Source organism: Mauremys reevesii, linkage group 3 (genome assembly GCF_016161935.1).
Source record: "Mauremys reevesii isolate NIE-2019 linkage group 3, ASM1616193v1, whole genome shotgun sequence".
In the NCBI taxonomy this organism is placed as follows: Eukaryota; Metazoa; Chordata; order Testudines; family Geoemydidae; genus Mauremys; species Mauremys reevesii.
This window is the reverse complement of record NC_052625.1, coordinates 150,851,051-150,878,091: the sequence shown is the minus strand read 5'-3', so window position 1 is coordinate 150,878,091 and position 27,041 is coordinate 150,851,051. Positions and strand designations below refer to the sequence as shown.

The 27,041-nt window shown below is 47.7% G+C and overlaps 1 protein-coding gene across 8 annotated transcripts in view; it reads left to right on the top strand.

Moving 5' to 3' along the window:
- Positions 1-27,041, top strand: part of SENP6 (SUMO specific peptidase 6) — a 191,784-nt gene that overhangs the window by 52,109 nt on the left and 112,634 nt on the right. For all 8 annotated transcript variants that reach the window (XR_005595886.1, XM_039529204.1, XM_039529203.1 and 5 more), the window contains 2 exons: positions 10,557-10,620; positions 12,892-13,034. Coding sequence is in view for 7 of the 8 variants with exons in the window: in XM_039529204.1 (XP_039385138.1) it covers positions 10,557-10,620; positions 12,892-13,034 (207 nt within the window). In the remaining variant the exon portion in view is untranslated. The remainder of the gene's footprint in view (positions 1-10,556; positions 10,621-12,891; positions 13,035-27,041) is intronic.

Below are 27,041 nucleotides of genomic sequence, written 5' to 3'. Positions count from 1 at the left end.
GCATGGATCCCTCTCCTGGAGGATGAAGAGGCACAGTATCCTTGCTGCGTCTGAGCCGCCGCCTCTGCAGCTGAGCACTATGCTCGGTCGGATCGTCCGGCACCGGTGTCTGCCGCGGCACCGACAATATCCGCACCATTAACTCCGGCCAGGCAAGAGCCATCGAGTCCGGTGCCGGAAAGCTCCCCGGTACGGACCGTGGTCGAGCTCGCTATGAAGCTGCATCCGTCGTGCGAGCTATGGTCGAGCTCACTATTCCCTCCACGCCGGAGACAGTGTCCACGGCGAGGGAGCTGATTGCACCGACAGCATCTGCGCTGCCTCAACCCCCGGCACCGCCGGTGCGGGTTACATAGTCGATGGGCAAGCCTGCCTTGATCAGACCACCCTACGTCGGCACCGCAGAGCGGCACCGTTCAGGGTCGTGGTCCCGCGGATGTTCTCGGTTCCGTCACCGATCTAGGTCTCGACGCCGCTCACAGTCTCGGCACCGTTCTCCATGTTGGTACCAGTAGTACTCGCGGCACCGGTCAGCATCCCATTCGCCGGTCCGGGACACTCAGCACCGATCCAGCTCCCAGCACCGACCCAGACACTGGGACGCCCGTAGCCACTCCTGATCATCGAGCCTCGCACCCTCGGTCGACCGCCCGGCACAGCTTTGGTGGCAGGTCCCGTTCTCGGTACCGGTCTGCCTACCGCTACCGATCCCCGGTGCCGCATCGAGCGACGTCAGTTACAGACGGAGACTCTACCAAGAGCTTTCAGCTCCTCCAGGGCCACCCAGCCACGCATCAGTGTCGTCCCGTGCGGACACTTCATATGCGTAGCACTCTGTTTTCTGATGTGCCCTCCAGAGTCTTCCAGGAGACCTATCAGTGGTTATTCTGGATGCCTTGGGTGTACTACCACGCCAGAGGCGTACCGGTGATCCCATCTCGCTCCGTTCCCTTGGAGCTCGGGGTGCCAGAGGTGACAATTAGTCGTCCCCGTCCGACCGGTACAGAGCAACCCCCGGTTCGGCACCGGGCTCCCAGATCCCACCGGATCAGGAGGTCGTCCAGGAGCTCGAGCCCACACAGGACCCGCTTGTCCCTGGCCTTTCTTCTTCCTCCTCCCCAGATGAGACGGGGGCAGGAACATACCCCTCCGGCCCTCCTTTAATCGAAATGTGACCAGCCCCTAATTCCAAAGAGGCTGGGCGTGTGGTCTTACTGGGCCGTAAGATGTACCCGGAGTGGGCCCTGCAACTTCGTGTAGCGAACCAGCAAGCCCCGCTTATCCGCTACTGTGGGTGGCGGTGGGCAAATTTACAGAGTCAGTTCTTCGGAACTCCCGTCAAGAGTTCGATGCCCTCCTGCAGCAAAGGACGGAGCTGGAGAGAGCTTCCCTCCAGGCCTCGTTGGACGCAGCTGACTCCGCTGCCATGACTCTGGCCTCGGGTGTTGCCACGCGGCGCGTTTCATGGCTCCAGTTGTCGAGCCTTCCCTCGCAGCTGCGGCACGCTATACAGGACTTGCCCTTCAATGGCACAGGCCTGTTCTCTGAAAACACTGGCCCTAGGCTGCAGAACCTAAAGGGCAGCAGGGTCACTTTGCTCTCTCTCTCTCTCGGCATGCACATGCCGGTGATTCAGCGCCGACGTTTCCGTCCCCAACCTCTGCTCTTACCCTGCGCCTTGACAGTCAGGACTTGGCCAGCGGGCGTGGCTTACACGGTCGTGGCCATCGATCCGCACCCCAAAGGAGCCGAAATTAGGGTCCTTCAGACCACCAATTGGGCAAAAGCCTACCCATCCTCGACCCTCCTAAGGACCCCTCTCTCGAGCGATTCCTCTGGCAAGAGGTGCGGACGCTCCTCTTCATCGGAGCTATACAGGAGGTACCTAAGGGCGAAACCTATCCCCTAGGCGAAGGGAGGTCTCAGACCTATCCTAGGCCTGCAGGAACTCAACAAGTTACGATGCAGATGAGTTCTGCATGGTACCCAGGGCGACCGTCATCCCATCCTGGGATCCCGGAGACTGGTACGCCGCCCTCGATATGAAGGGCGCGTGTTTTCACGTCGCCATTTCTCTTCCACACAGAAGGTACCCTCGGTTTGGGGCCTACCATCGTTATTCCCAGTATACGGCCCAGGGGTATTCAAAGTGCATGGCTGTAGTTGCCGCCTTTCTTTGCCACCGTCGGATACACGTTCTCTGTATCTGGATGAGTGGCTCATTTGAAGAATCACTGGGCCCAAAGTACCAGTCATGTGGGCATCGACACGAACCTATTCCTGTGTCTAGGCCTGATGATCAATATTACAATCCACTCTGATTCCCATACAGGGATGGGAATTCAGTGGAGCCGTCCTGGTCTCCAGACTCGCCAGAGCCTGTTTACCTCAGCCTTGGTTTCAGGCGAGGGTAACAATTGTACAAGGTCTATGGACCTTCCTGCCAACTTGGGCTCGCACTTGCCTAGGTTTCCTGAGTCACATGGCTGTCTGCACGTTTGCAACCAAACATGCCAGGCTTCGCCTCTGTTCACTTCGATCGTGGCTTACCTGGGTGTGCCACCAGGGCAGAGATGGCATGCTCGTGGTCATCTCGTTCCCACTGAGCAGCCTAAGCTTCCTCTACCGGGAGTCAGCGTCCTCCCTGGTGTATCCAGGGATGCTGTTTCATTCACCCCTCGGGGTCCCTCATGACAGACAGCCCATCTCTCGGCTGGGTGCGCACCTGGCGTAGTTTCGCACTCACGGCCTTCGGTCAGCGCAAGAGCTGGCCTTACACATCAATGTCCGAGAGTTGAGAGCAGTCTGTCTTGTGTACCAGGCGATTCAGCTGGCGGATCGTCTCAGCAGATCCTTCCTGTCTCACAAGTGGTAGTTTCCTCCCGTCTTTATCTATTCTGTTTTCCAGAAGTGGGTCTTTCCCCGCATAGCCCTCCTCGCTCTTGCGAGAACGGAAAGAGAGAGAAATTCTCCTCGTTCCAAGGCCTCTCCCCAGGCTCGGTCTTGGAGGATTTTCCTGAGGCCGTGGACCAGCCATCTGCCGTACGCTTTCCACTGTCCCCGCTGGTTCACAAGGTCCTGCTAAAACTCCACAGGGACAGAGCGCCCCTGATCGTGATCGCTCCAGTGTAACCTGGGCAGCACTGGCACACCATGTTGCTACACCTGTCGGTAGCAACCCTCTTGGCAGAGACCCCATGACGCGGGATCACTGCAACCTTCACCACCTGGTCTTGTAATCCCTGCACCTCACAGCAGGACTCCTGCGTGGCTAAACCGATCCGAGTTACGTTGTTCTGCCTCGGTTCTACAGGATTCTCCGGGGTGGTAGAAAATCTTCCATTCGGTTAAAGTATCTGGCCAAGTGGAAGCGTTTCTCCTGCTGCTCCGAAATGCGCAATGTTTCCCCCGCCGAGGTCCCGCTCCATTCCATCTGGTTCCTCAGGGCTTGGAGCGTTTATACCTCCCCCCCCCCCCCCCAATGGGGCCCCGCCATAAACCTGGCTCTTCAATCTGGTTCTAACCAGCTTTATGACTGCCCTATTCGAGCCAATGTCAACATGCTCATTGATATACCTTTCCTGCGGCCAGACGAGTCTCCGAGCTTCAGACTCTCTCAATAGGCCCAAGGTATACTGTGTTCCTCAAGGACAAGGGCAGTTATTAACACGTCCGACCCACCTCCCTAAGGAGGGTTCGGCCTTTTATATCTACCAGGATATCTTCCGTCCGGTCTTCTTTCCGAAGCCACTCTCTTTGCAAGGAGAGCAACGGTGGCCCTCCTTCGACATCCGTAGGGCGTCCGCAATCTATATCTAGCGGACAGAGCCCTCTCGTAACGCCCCCAAAACCTTGATCGTACCGGCATACCGGACGAAGGGCATACCTGTCTCCTCCTAGAGGATTTCATCTTCAATGTCGTTGTGCATCCGCACCTCCTCTGTTTTGGCCCATGTTCTATAGAGCCACCTTGCTGCACATTCCGCCAGGGCTCACGCTTCTCAGCTGCCTTCCTGGCTCGCATACCCTTTCGGGGGATGTGTTGTACACCTTCCTGGTCCTCGGTCCACACCTTTGCCTCATTAGTCCAGGAGTCCAGAGCGGATGCAGCCTTTGGCTTAGCGGTTGCGTTCTGCAACATCTAACTCCGACCCCACCGCCTACGTAAGGCTTGGGAATCACCTAACTGGAATGCATAGGAGCAATCACTCGAAGAAGAAAAGACGGTTACTCACCGTAGTAACTGTTGTTCTTCGAGATGTGTTGCTCCTATCCATTCCAGACCCGCCCTCCTTCCCCACTGTCGGAGTAGCCGGCAAAAAGGAACCGAGGAGCGGACAGGCCGGCTGGGGTATATATCCTGCGCTATAGCGGCGCCACTCCAGGGGGCGCCCAGCCGGCCCGCCGGAGTTGCTAGGGTAAAAATCTTCCGAAGAGCCATGCACGCGCGGCGCGCACACCTAACTGGAATGGATAGGAGCAACACATCTCGAAGAACAACAGTTACTATGGTGAGTAACCGTCTTTTTTCTTACCATGGCAAAAGGGGGAAAATTATCTCTAGAAAAGTTCTGATTCCATAATTGAAGCTAGAATAATCATAGAATTCAAGATCAGAAGGGACCATTATGATCATCTAGTCTGACCTCCTGCAAGATGCAGGCCACATAAGCCGATCCACCCACTCCTTAAGCAAGCGACCCCTGCCCCATGCTTCGGAGGAAGGCGAAAAACCTCCAGGGCCACTGCCAATCTACCCTGGAGGAAAATTCCTTCCCGACCCCAAATATGGCGGTCAGCTGAACCCCGAGCATGCGGGCAAGACTCTCCAGCCATACCCTCTGGAAAAAGGCTAACAATATCCTATTATTGACCCATTGTACTAATTACCAGTGTGGCACTTAATTGACCTATTGACTAAGCCCGTTATCCTATCATACCATCTCCTCCATAAACTTATCTAGCTTAATTTTAAAGTCATGGAGGTCCTTCGCCCCCACTGTTTCCTTTGGTAGGCTGTTCTAGAATTGCACTCCCCTGATGGTTAGAAACCTTCGTCTAATTTCAAGCCTATATTTCCTGACTGACAATTTATATCCGTTTGTCCTCGTGTCCACATTAGCACTGAGCTGAAATAATTCCTCTCCTTCCCTTGTATTTATCCCTCTGATATATTTAAAGAGTGCAATCATATCTCCTCTTATCCTTCTTTTGGTTAAGGAAAACAAACCAAGCTCCTCAAGCCTCCTTTCATACGACAGGCTTTCCATTCCTTGGATCATTCTAGTGGCCCTTCTTTGTACCCGTTCCAGTTTGAATTCATCCTTCTTAAACATGGGAGACCAAAACTGCACACAATACTCCAAATGAGGTCTTACCAACGCCTTATATAATGGGACTAGCACCTCCTTATCCCTACTAGAAATACCTCGCCTAATGCATCCCAAGACCGCATTAGCTTTTTTAACGGCCACATCACATTGCCTACTCATAGTCATCCTACGATCAACCAGGACTCCTAGGTCCTTCTCCTCCTCCGTTACTTCCAACTGGTGCGTCCCCAGCTTATAACTAAAATTCCTGTTAGTCATCCCTAAATGTATAACCTTACACTTCTCACTATTGAATTTCATCCTGTTACTAATACTCCAGTTTACAAGGTCATCCAAATCTCCCTGGAGGATATCCTGATCCTTTTCCGAATTGGCAATACCTCCCAACTTGGTGTCATCCGCAAACTTCATCAGCCCACTTCTACTCTTGGTTCCCAGGTCAGCGATAAATAGATTGAATAAAATCGGACCCAAAACCGAACCTTGAGGAACTCCACTGGTAACCCCCCTCCAACCCGACAGTTCCCCCTTCAGTACAACCCTCTGCAGTCTCCCCTTTAACCAGCTCCTTATCCACCTCTGGATTTTCATTTCGATCCCCATCTTTTCCAATTTAACCAGTAATTCCTCATGCGGTACCGTATCAAACGCCTTACTGAAATCAAGATATATTAGATCCACCGCATTTCCCTTGTCTAAAAAATCTGTTACTTTCTCAAAGAAGGAGATCAGGTTGGTTTGGCACGATCTACCTTTCGTAAATCCATGCTGTAATTTGTCCCAGTTGCCATCGGCCTCATGTTCCGTAACCACTCTCTCCTTTAAAATTTTTTCCATGACTTTGCATACTACAGATGTTAAACTAACAGGCCTGTAGTTACCCGGGTCACTTTTTCCCCCCCTTCTTGAATATAGGAACTATATTAGCTAATCTCCAGTCGAACGGTACAACCCCCAAGTTTAGAGATTTATTAAAAATCATCGCTAACGGGCTTGCAATTTCACTCGCCAATTCCCTTAATATTCTAGGATGAAGATTATCCGGGCCCCCCGATTTACTTCTGTTTAGCTGTTCAAGTTTGGCTTCTACCTCCGATACCGTAATGTCTACCCCCATATCTTCATTCCCATCAGTCCCTTTATCACTATTCCTTAGCCCTTCATTAGCCTCATTAAAGACCGAGGCAAAATATTCGTTCAGATATTGTGCCATTCCAAGATTATCCCTAATCTCCACTCCGTTTAAAGTTTAAGCAGTCCCACTACTTTCTTCCTTGGTTTTCTTCCTATTAATATGGCTAAAAAACCTTTTGCTATTGGTTTTAATCCCCTTCGCTAGGTCCATCTCCACCCGGCTCTTTGCCTTTCTCACTGCTTCCCTACACCCTCTGACCTCAGTAAGGTAGGTTTCTTTGCTGATCCCTCCCATTTTCCACTCCTTGTATGCTTTCTGTTTTTTCTTAATCACCCCTCTAAGACGCTTGCTCATCCAGCTCGGTCTAAAACTGCTACCTACGAGCCGTTTTCCCTTTCTCGGGATACATGCCTCTGACAGCTCCTGCAACTTCAACCTGAAGTAACCCCAGGCGTCATCTGCCTTTAGGTCCCTAAATATGTTAGTCCAATCCACTTCCCTAACTAGTCGCCTTAATTTAGTAAAGTTAGCTCTTTTGAAATTGTATACCTTAATCAAAATTGCATCTGAGACTATCCTCCCATTTATTTTGAAACGAATTAGCTCATGATCACTCGAGCCAAGGTTGTCCCCTACAACTATTTCCTCAACAAGGTCCTCGTTACTCACCAAAACCAGATCTAAAAGGGCATCCCCCCTCGTCGGTTCAGCAACTACTTGATGAAGGAATTCATCAGCTATCACGTCTAGGAAAAGCTGAGCCCTATTATTATTACTAGCATTTGTTTCCCAATCTATATCCGGGAAGTTAAAGTCCCCCATGATCAAACAGTTCCTATTAGTATTTACCTCCTTAAAAACATTAAAGAGCTCTCTATCCATATCCAGGCTAGATCCCGGCGGTCTATAGCACACCCCAATCACTATCCCAGGGGAGGCTCTAGTAGTTTTCTTCCCCAATGTGACCATTGCCCAAACAGACTCCGTATTATCCATTGCATTGCTAGTTATTTCGTTACATTTCACCTCATTATTGATATACAATGCTACTCCCCAACCTTTACCTTTGCATCGGCCTTTCCTAAACAGCACATACCCTTCCATACCTGTACTCCAGTCATGGCTACCGTTCCACCATGTTTCGGTTATTCCTACGATATCCGGTTTCAATTCCCGGACCAGGAGCTCCAGTTCCTCCATTTTGTTACCTAAGCTTCTCGCATTGGTGAACAAACATCCTAATTTTTGCTGTTTGGCTCCTCTCACCCTTTTCACCCAACTTGGTAGGGACACAGTAATACCAGTATGACCTGTCGATCTAGTATCCGTCCCCCCCCTCTTCCTTACACCTAACCGTCCCCCTCTGGCTATATCTGTTGTTATCCTGTTGTTCTCACTCCCAATGTATAAATTTGGCGTGGAGAGCACCTGGACCTCTCCCAACCGTCTCCCCCCAGTGTCTAGTTTAAAGCTCTTTTGATCAGATGAGCCAGCCTCCCTCCTAGAATTCTACTTCCTTCCCTACTTAGGTGGAGCCCATCCCGTGAGAACAGTTCTCTGTCCCCAAAAGCCTCCCAGTGCTCATACATCCCAAAGCCCTCCTTGTAACACCACTCCCTCAGCCAACTATTAATCGTCACGATCCGGTCACCCCTTTGGCGCCCTTCCCTAGGGACAGGTAGGATCCCACTGAAGATCACCTGAGCCTCAATTTCCTTGAGCGTCTTACCCAACCTGGCATAGTCTCCCTTGATCCTCTCTAGCGAGAATCTAGCTGTGTCATTCGTTCCTACATGAAGGATGATCAAAGGGTTCTTACCTGCTCCTCTTAGGATCCTTTTCAACCTCAGGTCCACATCCCGTATTTTAGCGCCCGGTAGACAGCACACCCTTCTGTTCTCCGGATTGGCCCCGGTCATAGGCCTGTCCAACCTTCTCAGTATGGAATCCCCAATTACGTAGACCTGCCTTTGCCTGGGGACAGTGCGGTCCTCTAACCTATCCTCTGTCCCCCCTGGTTGCAAGCTCCTTCCATTCCTATCATTCCTTGTGGTTCCCGTTAAGCCATCCTGCATCCTCCCTGGGCCCAAACTTGGTGCTGCCTCCATAGACTCCTCCCCTCTTTCTATCGGACTAGCCGCTCTTCTCTTTTTCTTGGCCTCCCACCGTCAGCTACCACCTGCTTTACCCCTTCCTCATTCTCCAGACCTTCGAACCTGTTCCTTAGCTCTATTTCTCCCTCACTGGCTCTCCTTTTTCTCGGCCTGCTTCTCACGGTCACATGCTTCCACCGCCCATCTTCCTCATCCGGCGGTCCCCCCTCACTGGCCTTAGCCCCTGCTTCCCCCTGTACCCCTGGGCATTCCCCTTCAGTCACTGCTTGCCTTTGCTCCATCAGCTGCTCGAACCCCCTTCTATGCTCTACCAGGGTTTCTACCTGCAGCTCTAGGCCTTGGATCTTTTCCTCCAGCAGCTCTATTAGGCGGCACTTCATACATACATAGTACTGTTCTGGGTCCCCCGCTAGAACCATGTACATACCGCAGCTGCTGCATGCTCTCATCCTCGGTGTATCCTCCGCTGCTCGGCTCATGGCTGCTGCTGTCTCAGCCTCGCTCGGCGTTCTTACCTGGGGAACACGGGGGACACGGCGCCGCCCCCTTCCGCCTCCCCCTGTAAACTCCCACTCAAACTCCCCTATTAGCAGCCCTGTTGGCCGGCTCCTGGGCCGCTGCGATCAGCTGTGCTGCTGCCTGGCTGGGCAGCCGCTTTTATAGGTCCCCTCCTCTGCCTAGCTCCGCCCCCTAATCAGGGCTCAGCAGTCTGCCCCAACAGAGAGAGAGACACAAGCACCCCAAAGACAGACGCAAACACACAATACCTGGCTCCTCCAATGGGAACTCCCACTCAAACTCCCCTGTTAGCAGCCCTGTTGGCCGGCTCCTGGGCCGCTGTGATCAGCTTGATTACTAGCCAGCTTGCTTTCAATATGGAGAAAAAGTTTGCACAATTCAGACCATACCAAACCTAATTATATGCACATTCTTGCTTCTAGAAATTTATTTGCATAGTTATTGGAGTCCTCTCCTTAGGATTGGATCCTTTGTTCTTCTTCCTACCTAGGAAGAATTGTAACTTGAAGGGAAACCTTCAGTGGCATATTTTGAAATTCTGCTGTGATCTCCCTAAGGTCTTTTTATCTAATTACAGTGATGCAGCAGAAAGGTCTTAGAAGATCAGTATCCTATGAACTTCATACCTGTTTTTCCCCAACCCCCATTTCTCTACATTCATACAACTTTTTTTCATTGTGGTATCACTGGCATATAAGGTACAGGTTTCTGTACTCTTTTCATCTGGAGAATCCAGACTTAAGAGTTCTCCAGAGCCATATCCTAACTTGTGCCATTGAACTACTATTAAATTGAATATCTCTTAAAGGTAGACTGGTTAGTTTTGGTGGAAGTTCACATCATAAAAATGTAAAGGTATTTAAACTTGCATCCTGAAGTGAAACTTGCATAGAGAGTTTGACAGTAATTTAATCATACTCTTCTGCCCATGGACAAATTAACATTCTTCGTATGGGATAAATTTTAGGACTTAATTGTGTCTTGGTCTCCATTTTATGTGAACTATAACTTCACAAATGCTGGGAGATCCAAAAGTTAGCATAACTTTCTCATTGTGTAAACATCTCGTATACTAAAGCTTTTTGCGTAACATAACCATTTATGTAACCCCATGGGCATTAGGTTGGCCACTTTTAAATATTCAAGTTTTGTTAACAGTACAATATTTTAAATTGCTGGTAATTTTTTTAATTCTCATTTCCTGTTTATAGTTTTCTTTGTGCATTCACTTAATGTTAATCTCAAACAAATCTAACATAATATTGCTTGCTTATTACGCTGACCACTGTAATGTTTCTGGGTTTTTTTGGGAGTTCTGTTTTTAAAAAATATATTTTTGTGTATTTTTAAACCATCTGTGTGTAGATAGGGTTTGAGTTATAGTATGGTTTTAAGACTATTTTGCTGCCATTTTGCTGTATTACAGTATACCCATATTTTTCTCCAACTGTTTAGTGAGGCAAAACTGCTCCGCATAGATGAGAGTGATGGGTCCTTCAGTCCCACTGAAGAAAAGAAGGTAAGTATTTTATATATTCATCCATTAAAACACATATTAAGATTTTAGTTTTAAACAAAGTTGTATAGTAATCCCACTGAATTTAAAAAAAAAAAAAAAAAAAGAGAAACTTGTTGCTTTTCTATGATGCACTTGGCAAAAATATCTTGAGTTGCATTCCTTTACTATTCATTCTGAATTCCGGGGGGCTTGCTTGCTGTACAGTACTATCTTTTCTTTCTTCTGAGCTCTGAAACCATCAGCATTGATGGTTACTTTTAACTCTAGACAACTACCAGTCTAAGACTACATTGTTTTTCCTTTGCAGAAAGACTAAACTTACCTCCTAGTCTTTCTTGACCACATACAGTGGTGTATGTGAATATATTATTGCCCTTATATAAATCCATGGTACGCTCACATCTTGAATACTGTGTACAGATGTGGTCTCCTCACCTCAAAAAAGATATTCTAGCACTAGAAAAGGGTCAGAAAAGGGCAACTAAAATGATTAGGGGTTTGGAGAGGGTCCCGTACGAGGAAAGATTAAAGAGCTAGGACTCTTCAGCTTGGAAAAGAGGAGACTAAGGGGGGATATGATAGAGGTATATAAAATCATGAGTGATGTTGAGAAAGTGGATAAGGAAAAGTTATTTACTTATTCCCATAATACAAGAACTAGGGGTCACCAAATGAAATTAATAGGCAGCAGGTTTAAAACAAATAAAAGGAAGTTCTTCTTCACGCAGCGCACAGTCAACTTGTGGAACTCCTTACCTGAGGAGGTTGTGAAGGCTAGGACTATAACAATGTTTAAAAGGGAACTGGATAAATTCATGGTGGCTAAGTCCATAAATGGCTATTAGCCAGGATGGGTAAAGAATGGTGTCCCTAGCCTCTGTTCGTCAGAGGATGGAGATGGATGGCAGGAGAGAGATCACTTGATCATTGCCTGTTAGGTTCACTTCCTCTGGGGCACCTGGCATTGGCCACTGTCGGTAGACAGATACTGGGCTAGATGGTACCGCCATTCTTATGTTCTTATTTCCTGGTTTTGTGTGTGTGTGTGTGTGTGTGTGTGTGTGTATATATCTGGGGGTGGGAAGCAGTGAAGGGTGGTTGTGTTCTTTTGCGATTTTGATGGCAGGTGCTGAAATATTTTTTGGAAAGAAGTTTCATAATACTTGAAAATTTCAGTGTTTTGAGTAGTGGGTATGTGTAGCAAAGAAAGACTGTCTCCCTACCAAATCACCCGAGAAATGCAACCCAGTGAATCAGACCAAGTGAATGATTAAGCAAATGGGTACAGGTGACGACTCCATAGATAATGAGGAATAGACTGTATATGGTTATAGCAAAACTATTTAACTAGTAATATAGAGCATTACATTTTTAAATTTATATGTTGATATTAATATAGGCTTAATAAATTTAACAGTATTGAAAGGGAATAGTTCTCTAAGATATTTTCCAAAGTTCAAAAAGCTATCTGGAATCCAAAAAAAAAAAAAAAAAAGAGTAGAAATGCTGATGTTATCTCCTAAAGACATTATCTTGGCAATGCAGAAAAGTCTTATTTCCTAATATTTACATATTTCTGGGTTTAAGGGCACTGCATTTATTGTAAAATTTTCTCCGTATAAATGGCATGTTCTCTTTTTTCATTTTTTGTAGTTTCTGGAATTATGCTATCTAGGACAAAACTTTAGACAAGAGAGTTCTGAATAGAATATTATATGAAACGTAATTTTAGTTTGAGTTATGAGATCTTGGGAAAACTGTTTGAAGACCAAGGGACAGGATTTATGTTGGAAAAGGCGTATGACTAGGTTTTAGATCAGGGGTCAGCAACCTTTCAGAAGTGGTGTGCCGAGTCTTCATTTATTCACTCTAATTTAAGGTTTTGCGTGCCAGTAATACATTTTAATGTTTTTAGAAGATCTTTCTATAAGTCTATAATATATAACTAAACTATTGTTGTATGTAAAGTAAATAAGGTTTTTTAAATGTTTTTAAAAAGCTTCATTTAAAATTAAATTAAATTGCAGAGCCCCCGGGACCAGTGGCCAGGACCCAGGCAGTGAAAGTGCTGCTGAAAATCAGCTCATGTGCTGCCTTCGGCACGCGTGCCATAGGTTGCTTACCCCTGTTTTAGATGGAACATTAAGATCTTTAACATCTAGTACAAAGGCAGTTAAATATGGATTCCAATGAGTATTCATTCAAGTATTTCACAACTTAATAGTTGTATACTCTCATCAACCAAACATTTTACTAATTGTCTCATTACAGTCACTACGCTGTCGACCAGGAACTGTTGGCACCAGCAGCGAGTACATAAAAACGTATGCAAGGCGAGGCAAAACTGGAAGTTTTAGAGTTTTGAAAGGGAACTCAATTGGACTCAACATGCTGGGAAATAGCAAGAAATTGAGGTACAGAATTTCTCTGTTTACTAAGTAATTGCTTAGTTAACACTGTTTTATTTAAACATGATATATGAATATCATTTTAGATACCATTTTTCTTCTTCAAGTGATTGCTCATGTGTATTCCACAGTAGGGGTGTGTGCTCGCCACGTGCACCAGTGCCGGAAGTTTTTCTCCTAGCAGTACCCGTAGCGGGGAGTGCCCCCTGGAGAGGCACCTGCCTGGCACGGTATAAGAGGAGCTGTGCACTCCCCCCACTCTCAGTTCCTTCTTGCTGCCAGTGAAGGTGCATCAGAACGGCTCTTCTGGGGACAAGCTACAGCAAAGCTGGAGAACTGTTTGTTCGTTTAGTTCCTGTAGTTAATAAGCATAGTTAGTTTAGTTAGTCAGTGAGCCTGGGACGGGGCATGCCCTGAGCCCCGGGATTTAAGTCGTAAGGGTCTTGTTGGCGTTCTGTGCCAAGAACCGACCCGCGCACAGACTGTTTGCGCTGCTTGGGAGAAATCCAGATCAGTGGAGAGGTGCAAGATTTTGCAAATCGTTTAAGCCTCGGACCAAAAGAGAAAGGGACATGAGGCTCCAAGCCATTCTGATGGATTTGGCGCTGACCCCGACCCCGGCACGCCGCTCCAAGCCGTTACTGGGCACTGTAGTGTTTAGTATGCGGCGATCCGCCGGTGCCATCGGCCAGTCGACACCACTCCCTGTCCATGGGGCATGCCAAGGGGGCCAAGAAGACTCCTTCACAGCAGCACCGAGCTTCCAGTTAAGAGTGGCAAACCATCAGGCCCTTTTGGGTTGGTATGAATTTAATGGGGTTCCCTGCCTAAATTTGAGGTCTCTCTCCAGGAGCGTGATAAGGAAGAGTTCAGGGTGCTAGTGGAGGAAGGGGCAACGGCGGCTTGGGCTTCCCTGCAGGCTGCCTTAGATGCTGTGGACCTGGCCGCACGTTCAGTGGCCTCCATGGTGTCCATGAGATGCGTGTCATGGCTCCTGCTCTCTGGGCTCTCCAGTGAGGCACAGTTGTCTAAGCAGAATCTCCCGTTTGATGGGAAAGCTCTGTTTGCAGAGGAAACAGATACAAGGCTGCATGGCATGAAGGACTCGTGCATGACCCTCCAGACCCTGAGTCTCTATGTCCCAGCTCCGGCAAAACCTAAGTTCAAGCCACAGCAGACTCCGACCCCGGAGACACCCTCATAGGAAGTCTCAGCTTGCCCCCGAGCCTGGACTCCTTCCTCCCCCGCCCAAGGGGAAGCAGGCAGGGAAAAGACAATGTTGACGGCACGCTCAGGGGCAACCCTCCAGTCCTTATCAGGGATCCACCCCAATAAAGCTTCTCTTCTCCAACCAGTTGTGTGCTTTCCTTCTGGAATGGTCTCAGCTCACTTTGGACCGATGGGTCCTCAACACCATCTCCTGGGGTTACACCCTCCAGTTTACCTCCTCCCCGCTCAACCACCCCCATCCCTCCTGGGGGACCCCTTGCACGAAGCTCTGCTGAAGCAGGAGGTGGGGCGGTTCCTAGGACTAGGAGCGATAGAGGCGGTGCCCAAGGAGTTCATGGGCAAGGGGTACTACTCCTGTTATTTCCTTGTCCCGAAGGCCAAGGAGGGACTCAGGCCCCTACTGGACCTATGGGGTTTGAACCAGCACATGGTGAAGCTCAAGTTTTGCATGGTCTCCCTGGCCTCCATCATCCCCTCCCTGGATCCCAGGGACTAGTACGCTGCCCTCGAGCTACAGGACGTGTACTTCCACATTCAGATATTCGAGGGCCACAGGTGCTTCCTCCGTTTTTGTGGTGGGACAGAATCATTACCAATTTATGGTCCTCCCATTTGGGCTGTCCACTGCCCCCAAATTGTTTACAAAATGTATGTTGGTGATAGCGGCCTACCTCAGATGGCGGGGGCCACAGATATTTCCCTATCTGGATGATTGACTTTCAAGGACACCTCCCGGTCGCAGGTGAGGGATCACGTGGCGCTCCTCCTGTCCACGTGCACCGCCTTAGGCCTGCTGGTAAACAACACCAAGTCCATGTTAGTCCTGGTCCAATGCAGAGTTTATCGGGGCACTCCTGGACGCAGTGTTGGCCAGGGCCTCCCTCCCGCCAGACAGGTTCGAGACCCTTAAAGGTCTCATCGACTCGGTCACAAGGTTCCTGGTGACAACAGCCAGGGTTTGCCTGCAGCTCTTGGGTCATATGTTGGTGTGCACGTATGTGGTCCGTCATGCCAGACTCAGGATGAGGCCCCTCCAAGCTCTGCTTGGCCTCAATTTTTTCCCAGGCCACGGACAGGATGGACACGGTCCTCACTGTGCTGGACGCTGTCATTATCTCCCTGCGATGGTGGTTCACCCCGAACAACAAGCTCCAAGGAGTCCTGTTCAGGGACAGGGCCCCGTCGCTGGAGCTGGTGTCCAGTGCGTCAGACCTGGGTTGGGGGGGCCTATGTGGGGAGCTTTCAGACCCAAAGCCTGTGGTCGGCTCAGGACCTGACCCTACACATAAACGTCAGAGAGCTCAGAGCGGTGCGGCTGGCATGTATGGCCTTCCGCCCACACCAGGAGGGCAAGGTAGTTGGGCCCCTTATGGACAACACAGCCTCGATGTTCTATATCAACAGGCAAGGCGGGGCCTGCTCCTCTGCCTCGAAGCCCTCAGGCTGTGGGACTTCTGTATAGCCCACAACATCCACCTGAAGGCCTTCCACTTACTGGATTCCTGCAACGAGAGGTCGGATTGCTTGAGCAGGGACTTCTTCTCCCAACACGAGTGGTCCCTCGACCTGGAAGCTGCCCACTGGCTCTTCCAAAGATGGGGGAACTCCCCAGGTGGACCTATTCATGACTCGGCAGAACCAGCGATGCCCCCGGCTCTGCTCCAGGGGGGTCTGGGGAGGGGCACTAGCTCCAGTGCCTTTCTCCTGTCCTGGTCAGGCCGGCTTCTCTACTCCTTCTCTTTTTCCCCCCCCGCCATTCAGCAGGGTCCTGGAGAAGATAGTCGGACAAGGCCCAAGTCCTCCAGATTGCCCCGGTGTGGCCCAGGCAGTATTGGTACGGGACCCTCACAGGCCTGGTGGTAGCTCCACCATGTCCATTGCCGCTCCTCCCAGGCCTGTTCTCACAGGACCAGGGCTGCCTCCTCGATCCCAACCTAGTGGCTCTTCACCTTATTGCATGGCTGCTCAGTGGTTAGGTGAAGAGGAAGGGATGTGCTCAGAGCAAGTTCAAAGTGCATCCTCCTTGAAAGTAGACGGCCCTCCACTTGCCACACTTATTTGGCAAAGTGGTCCCGGTTTTCTAGGTGGGCAGCAGACCAGGGTGTCTCCCTGGTGACCACCCCAATCCAGCTTATCCTTGATTACCTCCTCCAGCTAAGGGCCCAGGGCCTGATGCCCTCATCTGTCAGGGTGCACCTGGTGGCCATATCTGCCTTCCAGCCACCAGTGCAAGGACACACTGTGTTTTCCCATGCTATGACTGGCCAGTTCCTTAAGGATCTAGACAGTCTTTTCCTGTATTCTAGATCTCCGGTTCCACAGTGGGACCTAAACCTGATGTTGGCTCGTCTCACAGGGCCCCCATTTGAGCCACTGGCCACATGCTCCTTGTCTCACCTCTTGTGGAAGGTTGCCTTCCTGGTTGTTATCAGGTCGACCAGGCAAGTCTCAGAGCTCAGAGCCCTAACCTCTGAACCGCCATACACAGTCTTTCATAAGGACAAGGTCCAGCTCTGCCCACACCCCGCGTTCCTCTCGACATTTTTCTACCAGTCCTCTGCCTCATGCGTCCAGTGAGGAACACTGAGCGTGTGGCGGGCTCTGACTTTCTATCTTGAGCGGATTAAGCCATTCAGAAAGTCCTTGCAACTGTTTGTCGCCTTGGCTGAGCGCACGAGGGGCCAGCTGATTTCCACTCAGAGGCTTTCCAATTAGATAACTTCATGCACCCGTTCATGTTATGAACTGGTGGATGTTCCCCCGCCCCCCATTGTGAGGGCACACTTGACCTGGGCACAGGCCTCGTCGGCTGCCTTCATGGCCCACGTCCCCATCCAGGACATTTTTAGGGCCGCCATGTGGTCGTTGGTTCACACATTCACCTCACACTATGCGATCGTCTCCCAAACCAGGGATGGCGCCGGGTTTGGCAGGGCTGTCCTCCGCCTTGGGACTTGTGAACTCCTACCCACCTCCAACAGATAGAGCTTGGAATCACCTATTGTGGAATACACATGAGCAATCACTCGAAGAAGAAAAGACAGTTACCTTTTCCGTAACTGATGTTCTTCGAGATGTTTCTCATGTCTATTCCACATCCCATCCTCCTTCCCCTCTGTTGGAGTTGTCTGGCAAGAAGGAACTGAGGGTGGGGGGAGCGTGCAGCTCCCCTTATACCGTCCCAGGCAGGCACCACTCCAGGGGTCACAGGGGTGTTCCCCCCTGCAGGTACTGCTAGGGAAAAAACTTCATGCACCAGTGCACATATTGTGGAATAGACATGAGCAACACATCTCGAACACCGGTTACAGAAAAGGTAACTTTTTTTCACTGACTGGAATGAAATTAAGGAAATATAGCAAAGACTTTGCTAATCAATTTGCACTTTGCTAATCTGTACAATTGACAAGTTGCAAATAGAAGTGGTCTCTCCTTTTCAGCAAAATTTAAGAGCAGAGTGCCATAGTGAGATCTTTAAATTTTCTATACTCTTACAAAATGTGCTATATAGCACTTACTAATAAATGCTGATGGCTTTCTGAACAAAATTTACTGACCCTGGATATTCAACTGCATCTTGACTAAGTACCGTTCAGGACTGCTTATACCATCACACAATCTCCCATTCATCACCCTGAGGTACGGATTGTAATGTACTCTCTCTTGGTCATAGGCTTCTGCCTCTTCCAGGCCATCTCCAGGACTAGCTGGGATGCTCCTTCATTTCCCTCCTATAGGACATTATATCACACAGGAACCACTTTGCACTATTTCAGAGCAAGTCTTCATCAACTCTTCTCCCTCTCAGATTCAGCCTGAGCTCTGGCCTCAAAAGAATTGAGCACAAACGTTGATATCTATGTATTTCATGTTCCAGCGGCTCACCACCACTGCTGGTATTCACTGACAGTACTCCTACTCTACTCCTATTCAAGTTGTAACTGAAAGCAATAGCTATATGAAACACCAGCCACAGGAAGTTCGTAATACAATTAAATTGTTTCCAATGATGTCAGTTCCCATCCACCCCATATGCAGGGAAAAGATCACAAGACATCTAGTCAATAAATAGCCATCCTATATAAAGTCAAACCAAGCATAACCTGAACCTCAGCCATGTGTTGATAAGCAGGAAGTTATTGGTTAATAAATGGTAGCATAGCCATGCTTGTCTCAGGATATGAATGAGACAGAGAGAGGTAGGCAGGGTAGTATCTCTTATTGGACCAACTTCCATTGGTAGAAGGGTTAAGCTTTTGAACTTCACAAACCTCTTTGTTAGGACTCTGTGGCGCTCAAAAGCTAGTCCCTTCTATAAACAGAAGTTAGTCCAATAAAATATATTACCTCACATACTCTCTCTCACTCATACTGTGGGACCAACATGGCTACACCGCCACTTGTCTCTCTTATTAGTTAATAAGACAGTTCCAGTGACTCTTATCAGTGAGAGTCACTTCAGCTAGTGTGCATCATAGAAACATGGAGTGACCTTACATCCAGTGCTGTCTCACCTTGTTTCCTCTCACTACACTGTACGCTAAAGACTCTTGACATGGAGAAAACAAATCTGGAAATGGTCAAACCATCTGTTCCTAGCCATACAATTTCCAACTATGGGCAGTCTGATTTGGGTCCTTGGACCGAATATAAATATAAGGAATACAAGAACTTGAGGCAGAAATGAGAAACCTCCCTGTCCCCAGATAGGAAGAAGCTGTTACGCTGGTCCATCCCTAAGCACCCATGAGCACTCGGCCCCTCAAATTTCAAAACCTATGTGAAACTAACTTCACCTGACATAAGAACTAAATGCAAACTCCACTGCTTTGATTTAGCATTTCTCCAATAGCATGAGAGTGTGCACTGTGTATGAGTCAAACTCATCTTTTTTTTTAAAATAAGTAAATAAATAAATTCTTCTACAAGCAATGGAAGAGGTGGGTTTTTTTAAATTACTGGGGAGATGCTCAAATGCTACTCTGGCGAGGGGCACATAAAATCCTAAATCCATCAGATAAACAAAGTATATTTTTTCCTGCATTTGTTTTCTTTTGCTTATTTAATTTTGCCAAGTAGCAAGTACCTTGCAATGGGTGTCCCAGTTATTTAGTGAGATTCTGCACTGTTTGTTTCTTGATGTAATTTTTCTGTAGTACAATAAATTAAATTACTTGGGTTTGCCTATTGGGTATTTCACTCTAACTATTGTATATTGAGAACTATGAAATAAAAAGTTATTTCTTTGGAATAGGCTTTAAATTGACTTTTGCATTGTAAATGATAGCTACCACTACACTGAGGTTTAATTAAACCTCTCATATCTAAAACTCCTCTGAACTCCATGAAGACTGACAATAGATTTCTTTTCTGGCAAAACAGCATTCCTTTAAATAATGAAAAGAGCAAGGAATGCAAAGTAATTGAAAGTGGGGTGTTTTTTGTTTAAATACAAGTGTATTTTAAAAAACTATTTAGGATTAAAGTTGAAATGGGCAAACTATGTTAAGACCTAAACCTATGATTTATTTAATTTAAATAACTGTTTTAATACAAAAATAGTATTCAGTGGTATGTTAGCTGCCAAATTGTAAAGTCAGACCACTGAACTATGGAAGTCAATGGCTAAGCACCTACACCGAGCATTTGCTGAAGTGCTAAACCAGCTTTTGATTGCAATAGCATCTTCTGCAGGTACAGAGAGAATATTTTCTTCTTTTCAGTTTATTCCATTAGTTCAGTGGTCTCCAGCCTTGCCCACCAGATGATGAGCCACGGAGGACCGGGACTGCGGACGAGCATCCGCCGAAATGCTGCTGACAAGCGGGACCGTCAGTAGGCGTCTCTGCCGACAAGCAGCATCCTCCAGAGGCGTCGCCGCCAAAATGCCTCCAAAAATTGGTGGCTTTTCGGCGGCAACGCATCTGGATGACTCTGCTTGTCAGCAGTATTTTGGCGGAGGCTCATCCTCGGCCAGTACATGGGCGCACTTAGACGCCCTGGTGGGTGCCATGGCACCCGCGGGCACCGCATTGGGGACCCCTGCATTAGTTCATTCCACTGAATTTGAATGACGAGTCCATTAAAAGTCAAGAAACAAATTGGGAGTTGAAAAAGTAGGAAAGCAAGCTTTCCTCTTCCAATCTATGAATAAAAATGAAGTCTAAGAGGATGACATCTACTAGCTGTAAGATCTTAAAGCATATGGTAATCAGAAACAATCAGTTCAATTCACTAACTAGAGATACCACTTCCTTTGTTTAAGAAATGTTAGTTTTAATTGCAAAATTAATTTTGATAAACTTTTCCATCTTATAGACATAACAGATTTAAGGTAGTTTAGCTTAAAAAAATTACAGTGCTGTTTTGCACTCTTCTTATTGAATTTGAATTTACATCCAAATAGAGCTGGATAAAAATTGCAAGTAAAAAAATTAATCATCATCCAGTAAATGAAAAATGCATCATTCACCATTTTCTAACATAATAAAGTAAAAATGAAGAAACTGAACAAACGTAAGGTAAGCTATATAGTTGCTTAAATAAATGTACATAGATATATCTTCTTGGTTAACAAAAAGAGACACCAAACTTAGCGTTAGGTTATATTTAGTTGCAGCTAAATTTGTTTTAATGGTTATCAACCAATGAGATTCAACCTTTCTTTAGGAAAATAAAGTACAAGTGCAAAACACAATTAATCACTAATGAAGGCATGAATGAAAAACACCACCTTGGCTGCAATGAACATTTTTGGTGGTGTTGAAACTAGTACTGGTATCACTCACCTCTAACTGCTTTTCTGACTTTGGTCGTTTAATCTGGTCGAGAATGTGATTATCCTACAAGCAGTTATCTTAGTTTAATACTGAAGTGCAGCATCTCCTAACTTTTATATACTACATGCATCACAAGAAAGGCCAAAAATATTTTTTCTGTTTGTATATATTATTTTGTTGTTTAGCTTTACATAATTATGAACAGTTTGTTTATTTTGAACATTAATGTGCCCACTGATGTCCAATATAAAGGGTACTCAGTAGTAGTTCTCTTGAGTTTTGGACATCTAATTGTCAGCAGACTGAAAAGTTTAGCCTTACAATTAAATCACAGAATTAGCTGTGAGCAGATGAGATTTATGAACTTCCTGAATTTGTCAGTGATAGTCTGAGACCTTGGGAAATCACTGTGCTTCGATTCCTCTTCTCTCCTCTCCTCCCCTCTCCCCCTTTCTGCCCCCCATTTGTAAAATGAGGATAATATAACCCACCTATGTAAGTGTGTTTTAGATCCTCAGATGGAAAGCATTTTTAAATTAATGTAGCAGTATTGTAAAGCAGTGTTTTCCTAACGTGGGTGAACGCCTGGCAGTGAGGAGGATTGTGCAGATCGGGTGGGCACTGATACCAGGTCTTAGCTTTAATTTAAAAAAAAAAAAAGGGTGTGTGTGTGGGGGGGGTGGGGGGTGTCTCTAGCTGTTATGGTTACAGTAATGCGCATGCATTATAGAATCATAGAATTGTAGAACTGGATGGGACCTTGAGAGGTCATCTTGTCCAGTCCCCTGCACTTATGGCAGGACTAAGTATTATCTAGACCAGGGGTTCTCAACCTGGGGTTGGAACCCCTCAGGGGGTCGTGAGGTTATTACATGGGGGGGGGGGGTTCACGAGCTGTCAGCCTCCACTCCAAATCCTGCTTTGCCTCCAGCATTTATAATGGTGTTAAATATAAAAAAAAAAGTGTTTTTAAGTTATAAGGGGGGATCACACTCAGAGGCTTGCTATGTGAAAGGGGTCACCAGTACAGAAGTCTGAGAACCACTGATCTAGACCATCCCTGACAGGTGTTTGTCTTAACCTGCTCCTAAAAATCTCCAGTGATGGAGATTCCACAACCTCCCTAGGCAATTTATTCCAGTGATTAACCACCCTGACAGGAAGCTTTTCCTAATATCCAACCTAAACCTCCCTTGCTACAACTCAAGCCGATTTGCTTCTTGTCTTATCCTCAGAGGTTAAGGAGAACAATTTTTCTCCATCTTCCTTGTAACAACCTTTTATGTACTTGAAAACTGTTATTCTGTCCCCCATCAGTAGTCTCTTTTCCAGACTAAACAAACCCAATTTTTTCAATCTTCCCTTATAGGTCATGTTTTCTAGACCTTTAATAATTTTTGTTGCTTTTCTCTGGACTGTCTCCAATTTGTCCACATCTTTCCTGAAACGTGGCACCCAGAACTGGATACAGTACTCCAGCTGAGGCCTAATCAGCACTGAGTAGAGCAGAAGAATTAATTCTCGTGTCGTGCTTACAACACTCCTGCTAATACATCCCAGAATGATGTTTGCTTTTTTTTTTTTTTTTTTGCAATAGTGTTACACTGTTGACTCGTAATTAGGTGTCGGTCCACTATGACCCCCAGATCCCTTTCCACTTCTCCAGTTTGTCCAGAACATTTTGAATTTTAATCCTATCCTTCAAAGCACTTGCAACCCTTCCCAGCTTGGTATTGTCCGCAAACTTTAAGTGTACTCTCTGTGCCATTATCTAAATCATTGAACCGGACCCAGAACTAATCCCTGTGGGACCCCACTTGTTATGCCCTTCCAGCATGACACTGACCCACTGATAACTATTCTCTGGGAACAGTTTTCCAACCCACATTGTTGCAGCTCCATCTATGTTGCATTTCCCTTATTTGTTTGAGATGGTCATATGAGACAGTATCAAAAGTTTTACTAAAGTCAAGATATACCATGTTTCAGAATAGCAGCTGTGTTAGTCTGCATCTGCAAAAAGATCAGGAGTACTTGTGTCACCTTAGAGACCAAGGGTACGTCTACACTACGGGATTATTCCGATTTTACAGAAACCAGTTTTTAAAAACAGATTGTATAAAGTCGAGTGCACGCGGCCACACTAAGCACATTAATTCGGCGGTGTGCATCCATGTACCGAGGCTAGCGTCGATTTCCTGAGCGTTGCATGTGGGTAGCTATCCCATAGTTCCCGCAGTCTCCCCCGCCCATTGGAATGCTGAGTTGAGATCCCAGTGCCTGATAGGGCAAAAAACATTGCCGCTGGTGCTTCTGGGTACAGCCTCACCCCTCCCTCCGTGAAAGCAGCAGCAGCCAACCGTTTCGCGCCTTTTTTCGTGGGTGAACTGTGCAGGTGCCATTCCACGGCAAGCATGGACCCTGCTGAGCTCAAGACAGCAATCATGGACGTTTTAAACACCTCGCGCATTCTCGTGCAGTCAATGCTAAACCGGGACCTGCAAAGCCAGACAAGGAGGCGGCGGCTACGGCAGCGCGGCGACGAGAGTGATGAGGACATGGACACAGAATTCTGTCAAACTACGGGCCCCTGCGCTTTGGAGATCCTGCTGGTAATGGGGCAGGTTCTAGCCATTGAATGCCAATTTTGGGCCCGGGAAACAAGCACAGACTGGTGCGACCGCATAGTGTTGCAGGTGTGGGACGATTCCCAGTGGCTGCGAAACTTTCGCATGCGTAAGGGCACTTTCATGGAACTTTATGACTTTCCCCTGCCTTGAAGCGCCAGAATACAAAGATGAGAGCAGCCCTCACAGTTGAGAAGCGAGTGGCGATAGCCCTGTGGAAGCTTGCAATGCCAGACAGCTACCAGTCAGTCGGGAATCAATTTGGAGTGGGAAAATCTAATGTGGGGACTGCTGTGATGCAAGTAGCCAAAGCAATCACTAAGCTGCTGCTACGAAAGGTTGTGATTCTGGGAAATGTGCAGGTCATATTGGATGGCTTTGCTGCAATGGGATTCCCTAACTGTGGTGGGGCGATAGATGGAACCCATATCCCTATCTTGGCACCAGGGCACCCACTACATAAACCACAAGGGGTACTTTTCCATGGTGCTGCAAGCACTGGTGGATCACAAGGGACGTTTCACTAACATCCATGTGGGATGGCCGGGAAGGGTTCATGATGCTCACGTCTTCAGGAACACTATTCTGTTTAAACGGCTGCAGCAAGGGAATTACTTCCCAGACCAGAAAATAACAGTTGGGGATGTTGAAATGCCTGTCGTTATCCTGGGGGACCCAGCCTACCCCTTGATGCCATGGCTCATGAAGCCATACACAGGCAGCCTGGACAGTAGTCAGGAGCTGTTCAACTACAGGCTGAGCAAGTGCAGAATGGTGGTAGAATGTGCATTTGGCCGTTTAAAGGTGCACTGGCGCACATTACTGACTCACTCAGACCTCAGCTAAACCAATGTACCCATTGTTATTGCTGCTTGCTGTGTGCTTCACAATCTCTGAGAGTAAGGGGGAGATCTTTATGGCGGGATGGGAGGCTGAGGCAAATCACCTGGCCGCTGATTATGTGCAGCCAGACACCAGGGCGGTTAGAAGAGCACACCAGGAAGCGGTGCGCATTAGAGAAGCTTTGAAAACCAGTTTCATCACTGGCCAGGGTACAGTGTGACTGCTGTGTTTGTTTCTCCTTGATGAACCCCCCCCCCGATTGACTCATTCCCTGTAAGCTGCCACCCCCCCTCCCCCTTTGATCACAGCTTGCTTTCTAAGGAAATAAAGTCACTCTCGTTTAAAAATCATGTGCTCTTTATTACTTAATTATAAAAAGAGGGAGAGAACTGACAAGGTAGCCCGGGTGGGGTTTGGGAGGAGAATAGTAGGGAAGGAAAAGGCCACTAAAAAAATTTCATAATAATGAGAGCCTTTTGGTTGGGCTGTCCACTGGGGTGGAGTGGGCGGGTGCACGGAGCCTACCCCCACGAGTTCTTACTCGTCTGGTGGGTGAGGAGGCTAAGGAACATGGTGAGGGGGGAGGGTGGTTATACAGGGGCTGCAGCGGCACTCTGTGATCCTGCTGCCGTTCCTGAAGCTCCACCATACGCCGGAGCATGTCAGTTTGATCACGCAGCAGCCCCAGAGTTGCATCCCGCCACCGCTGATCTTCTTGCCGCCACCTCTCCTCACGTTCGTCCCTCCTGTCCTCACGTTCGTCCCTCCTGTCCTCACGGTCACTGGCATCTTTCCTGTACTTTGCTACCACTTCCTTTCACTCATTCAGATGAGCTCTTTCATTGTGGGTCACTTCCATGATTTCCGAAAACATTTCTTCTCGCGTCTTTTTTTTTTTCCGCCTCCTTATCTGAGAGAGCCTTCGGGATGGAGTAGGGAGTAATTTGCAGCTGCATGAGGGAGGGAAAAAAGGGAGAGAAGTATTTAAAAAGATATATTTTTAGAGAACAATGGTCATACTCTTTCATGGTGAACAACATTATTCACCTTACATAGCACATGTGTCTTCACTACAAGGTCGCATTTTGCATCTTAATATTGAGTGCCTGCTGCTTTGGTGTTACCATTGAGTGCTGCTTCTTTCCTGTTAACGTGCAGCAGCAGAAACCACCCCGTGGCTGGCATCATGGAAGATCACTGCTAAACACCTCCCTTTCCCCCCCACCCCCAACCGCGTGGCTGGTATCAAGAAAGATTTGGGGGAGGGATAGCTCAGTGGTTTGAGCATTAGCCTGCTAAACCCAGGGTTGTGAGTTCAATCCTTGAGGAGGCTACTTAGGGATCTGGGGCAAAAATTGGTCCTGCTAGTGAAGGCAGGGGGCTGGACTCAATGACCTTTCAAGGTCCCTTCCAGTTCTAGGAGATTGGTATATCTCCAATTAATTAATACCTAAAAAATCCCTGCTAGCCAAACGGGGAAAAGCTCAGCGCCAATCGCGCCCCCCCTCCTTCCCACTACTTGGCTACCTACAGGGAAGGATTTCTTTTAAACCACAAGCAAACAGCCCAGTAGGAATAGCCATCTCTGTCCCCTTACTTAAATTCCTGAATTTCAACCAGGTTACCATGAACGATATCACTCTCCTGAGGATAACACAGCGAGATAAAGAACGGATATTGCTTGAATGCCAGCAATCACCGGGACCATACGCAGCTAGGCTTTGTCATGCAATGATACCAGATTATTTGCTACGTGCATGGCGTGGTCAAGTGTCCTACCATGGAGGACGGAATAAAGCAGCGCTGCCCAGAAACCTTCTACAAAGGCTTTTGGAGTACCTCCAGGAGAGCTTCATGGAGATGTCCCTAGAGGATTTCCGCTCCATCCCCAGACATGTTAACAGACTTTTCCAGTAACTGTACTGGACGCGAATGCATCCCAAGTCCTCAGGGCAAATTAATCATTAAAAAACGCTTGCTTTTAAACCATATCTTATATTTACAAGGTACACTCTCACCAGACGTCGCTTCCATGGCGTCATTGTCTGGGATAGTTGCTTAGGAGGGCTGGGAGGGTAATTCCGTCAGGGTGAGAAAAAGCTCCTGGCTGTTGGGGAGAACGGAGTGCTGTGTGCTCTCTACAAGCTCCTCCTCTTCCCCGTCCGCAGAATCCTCAGCCATGGCTGCGATTACCACCCCCACCTTGGAATCCACGGACAGAGGTGGGATAGTGGTGGTGGACCCCCTTAGAATTGCATGCAGCTCAGCATAGAAGCGACATGTTTTTGGCCCTGCCCGGACTTTCCGTTTGCTGCTTTGGTTTTCTGGTAGGCTTGTCTGAGCTCCTTAACTTTCACATGGCATTGTACTGAGTCCCTGGTGTGGCGCCTCTGCATCATGGCCTTGGAAATTTTTTCAAATGTTTTTTTTCATTTCATCTTTTGGAACGGAATTCTGTTAGCACGGAATCCTCTCCCCATACAGAGATCAGATCCAGTATCTCCCCTGCAGTCCATGCTGGAGCTCTTTTTCGA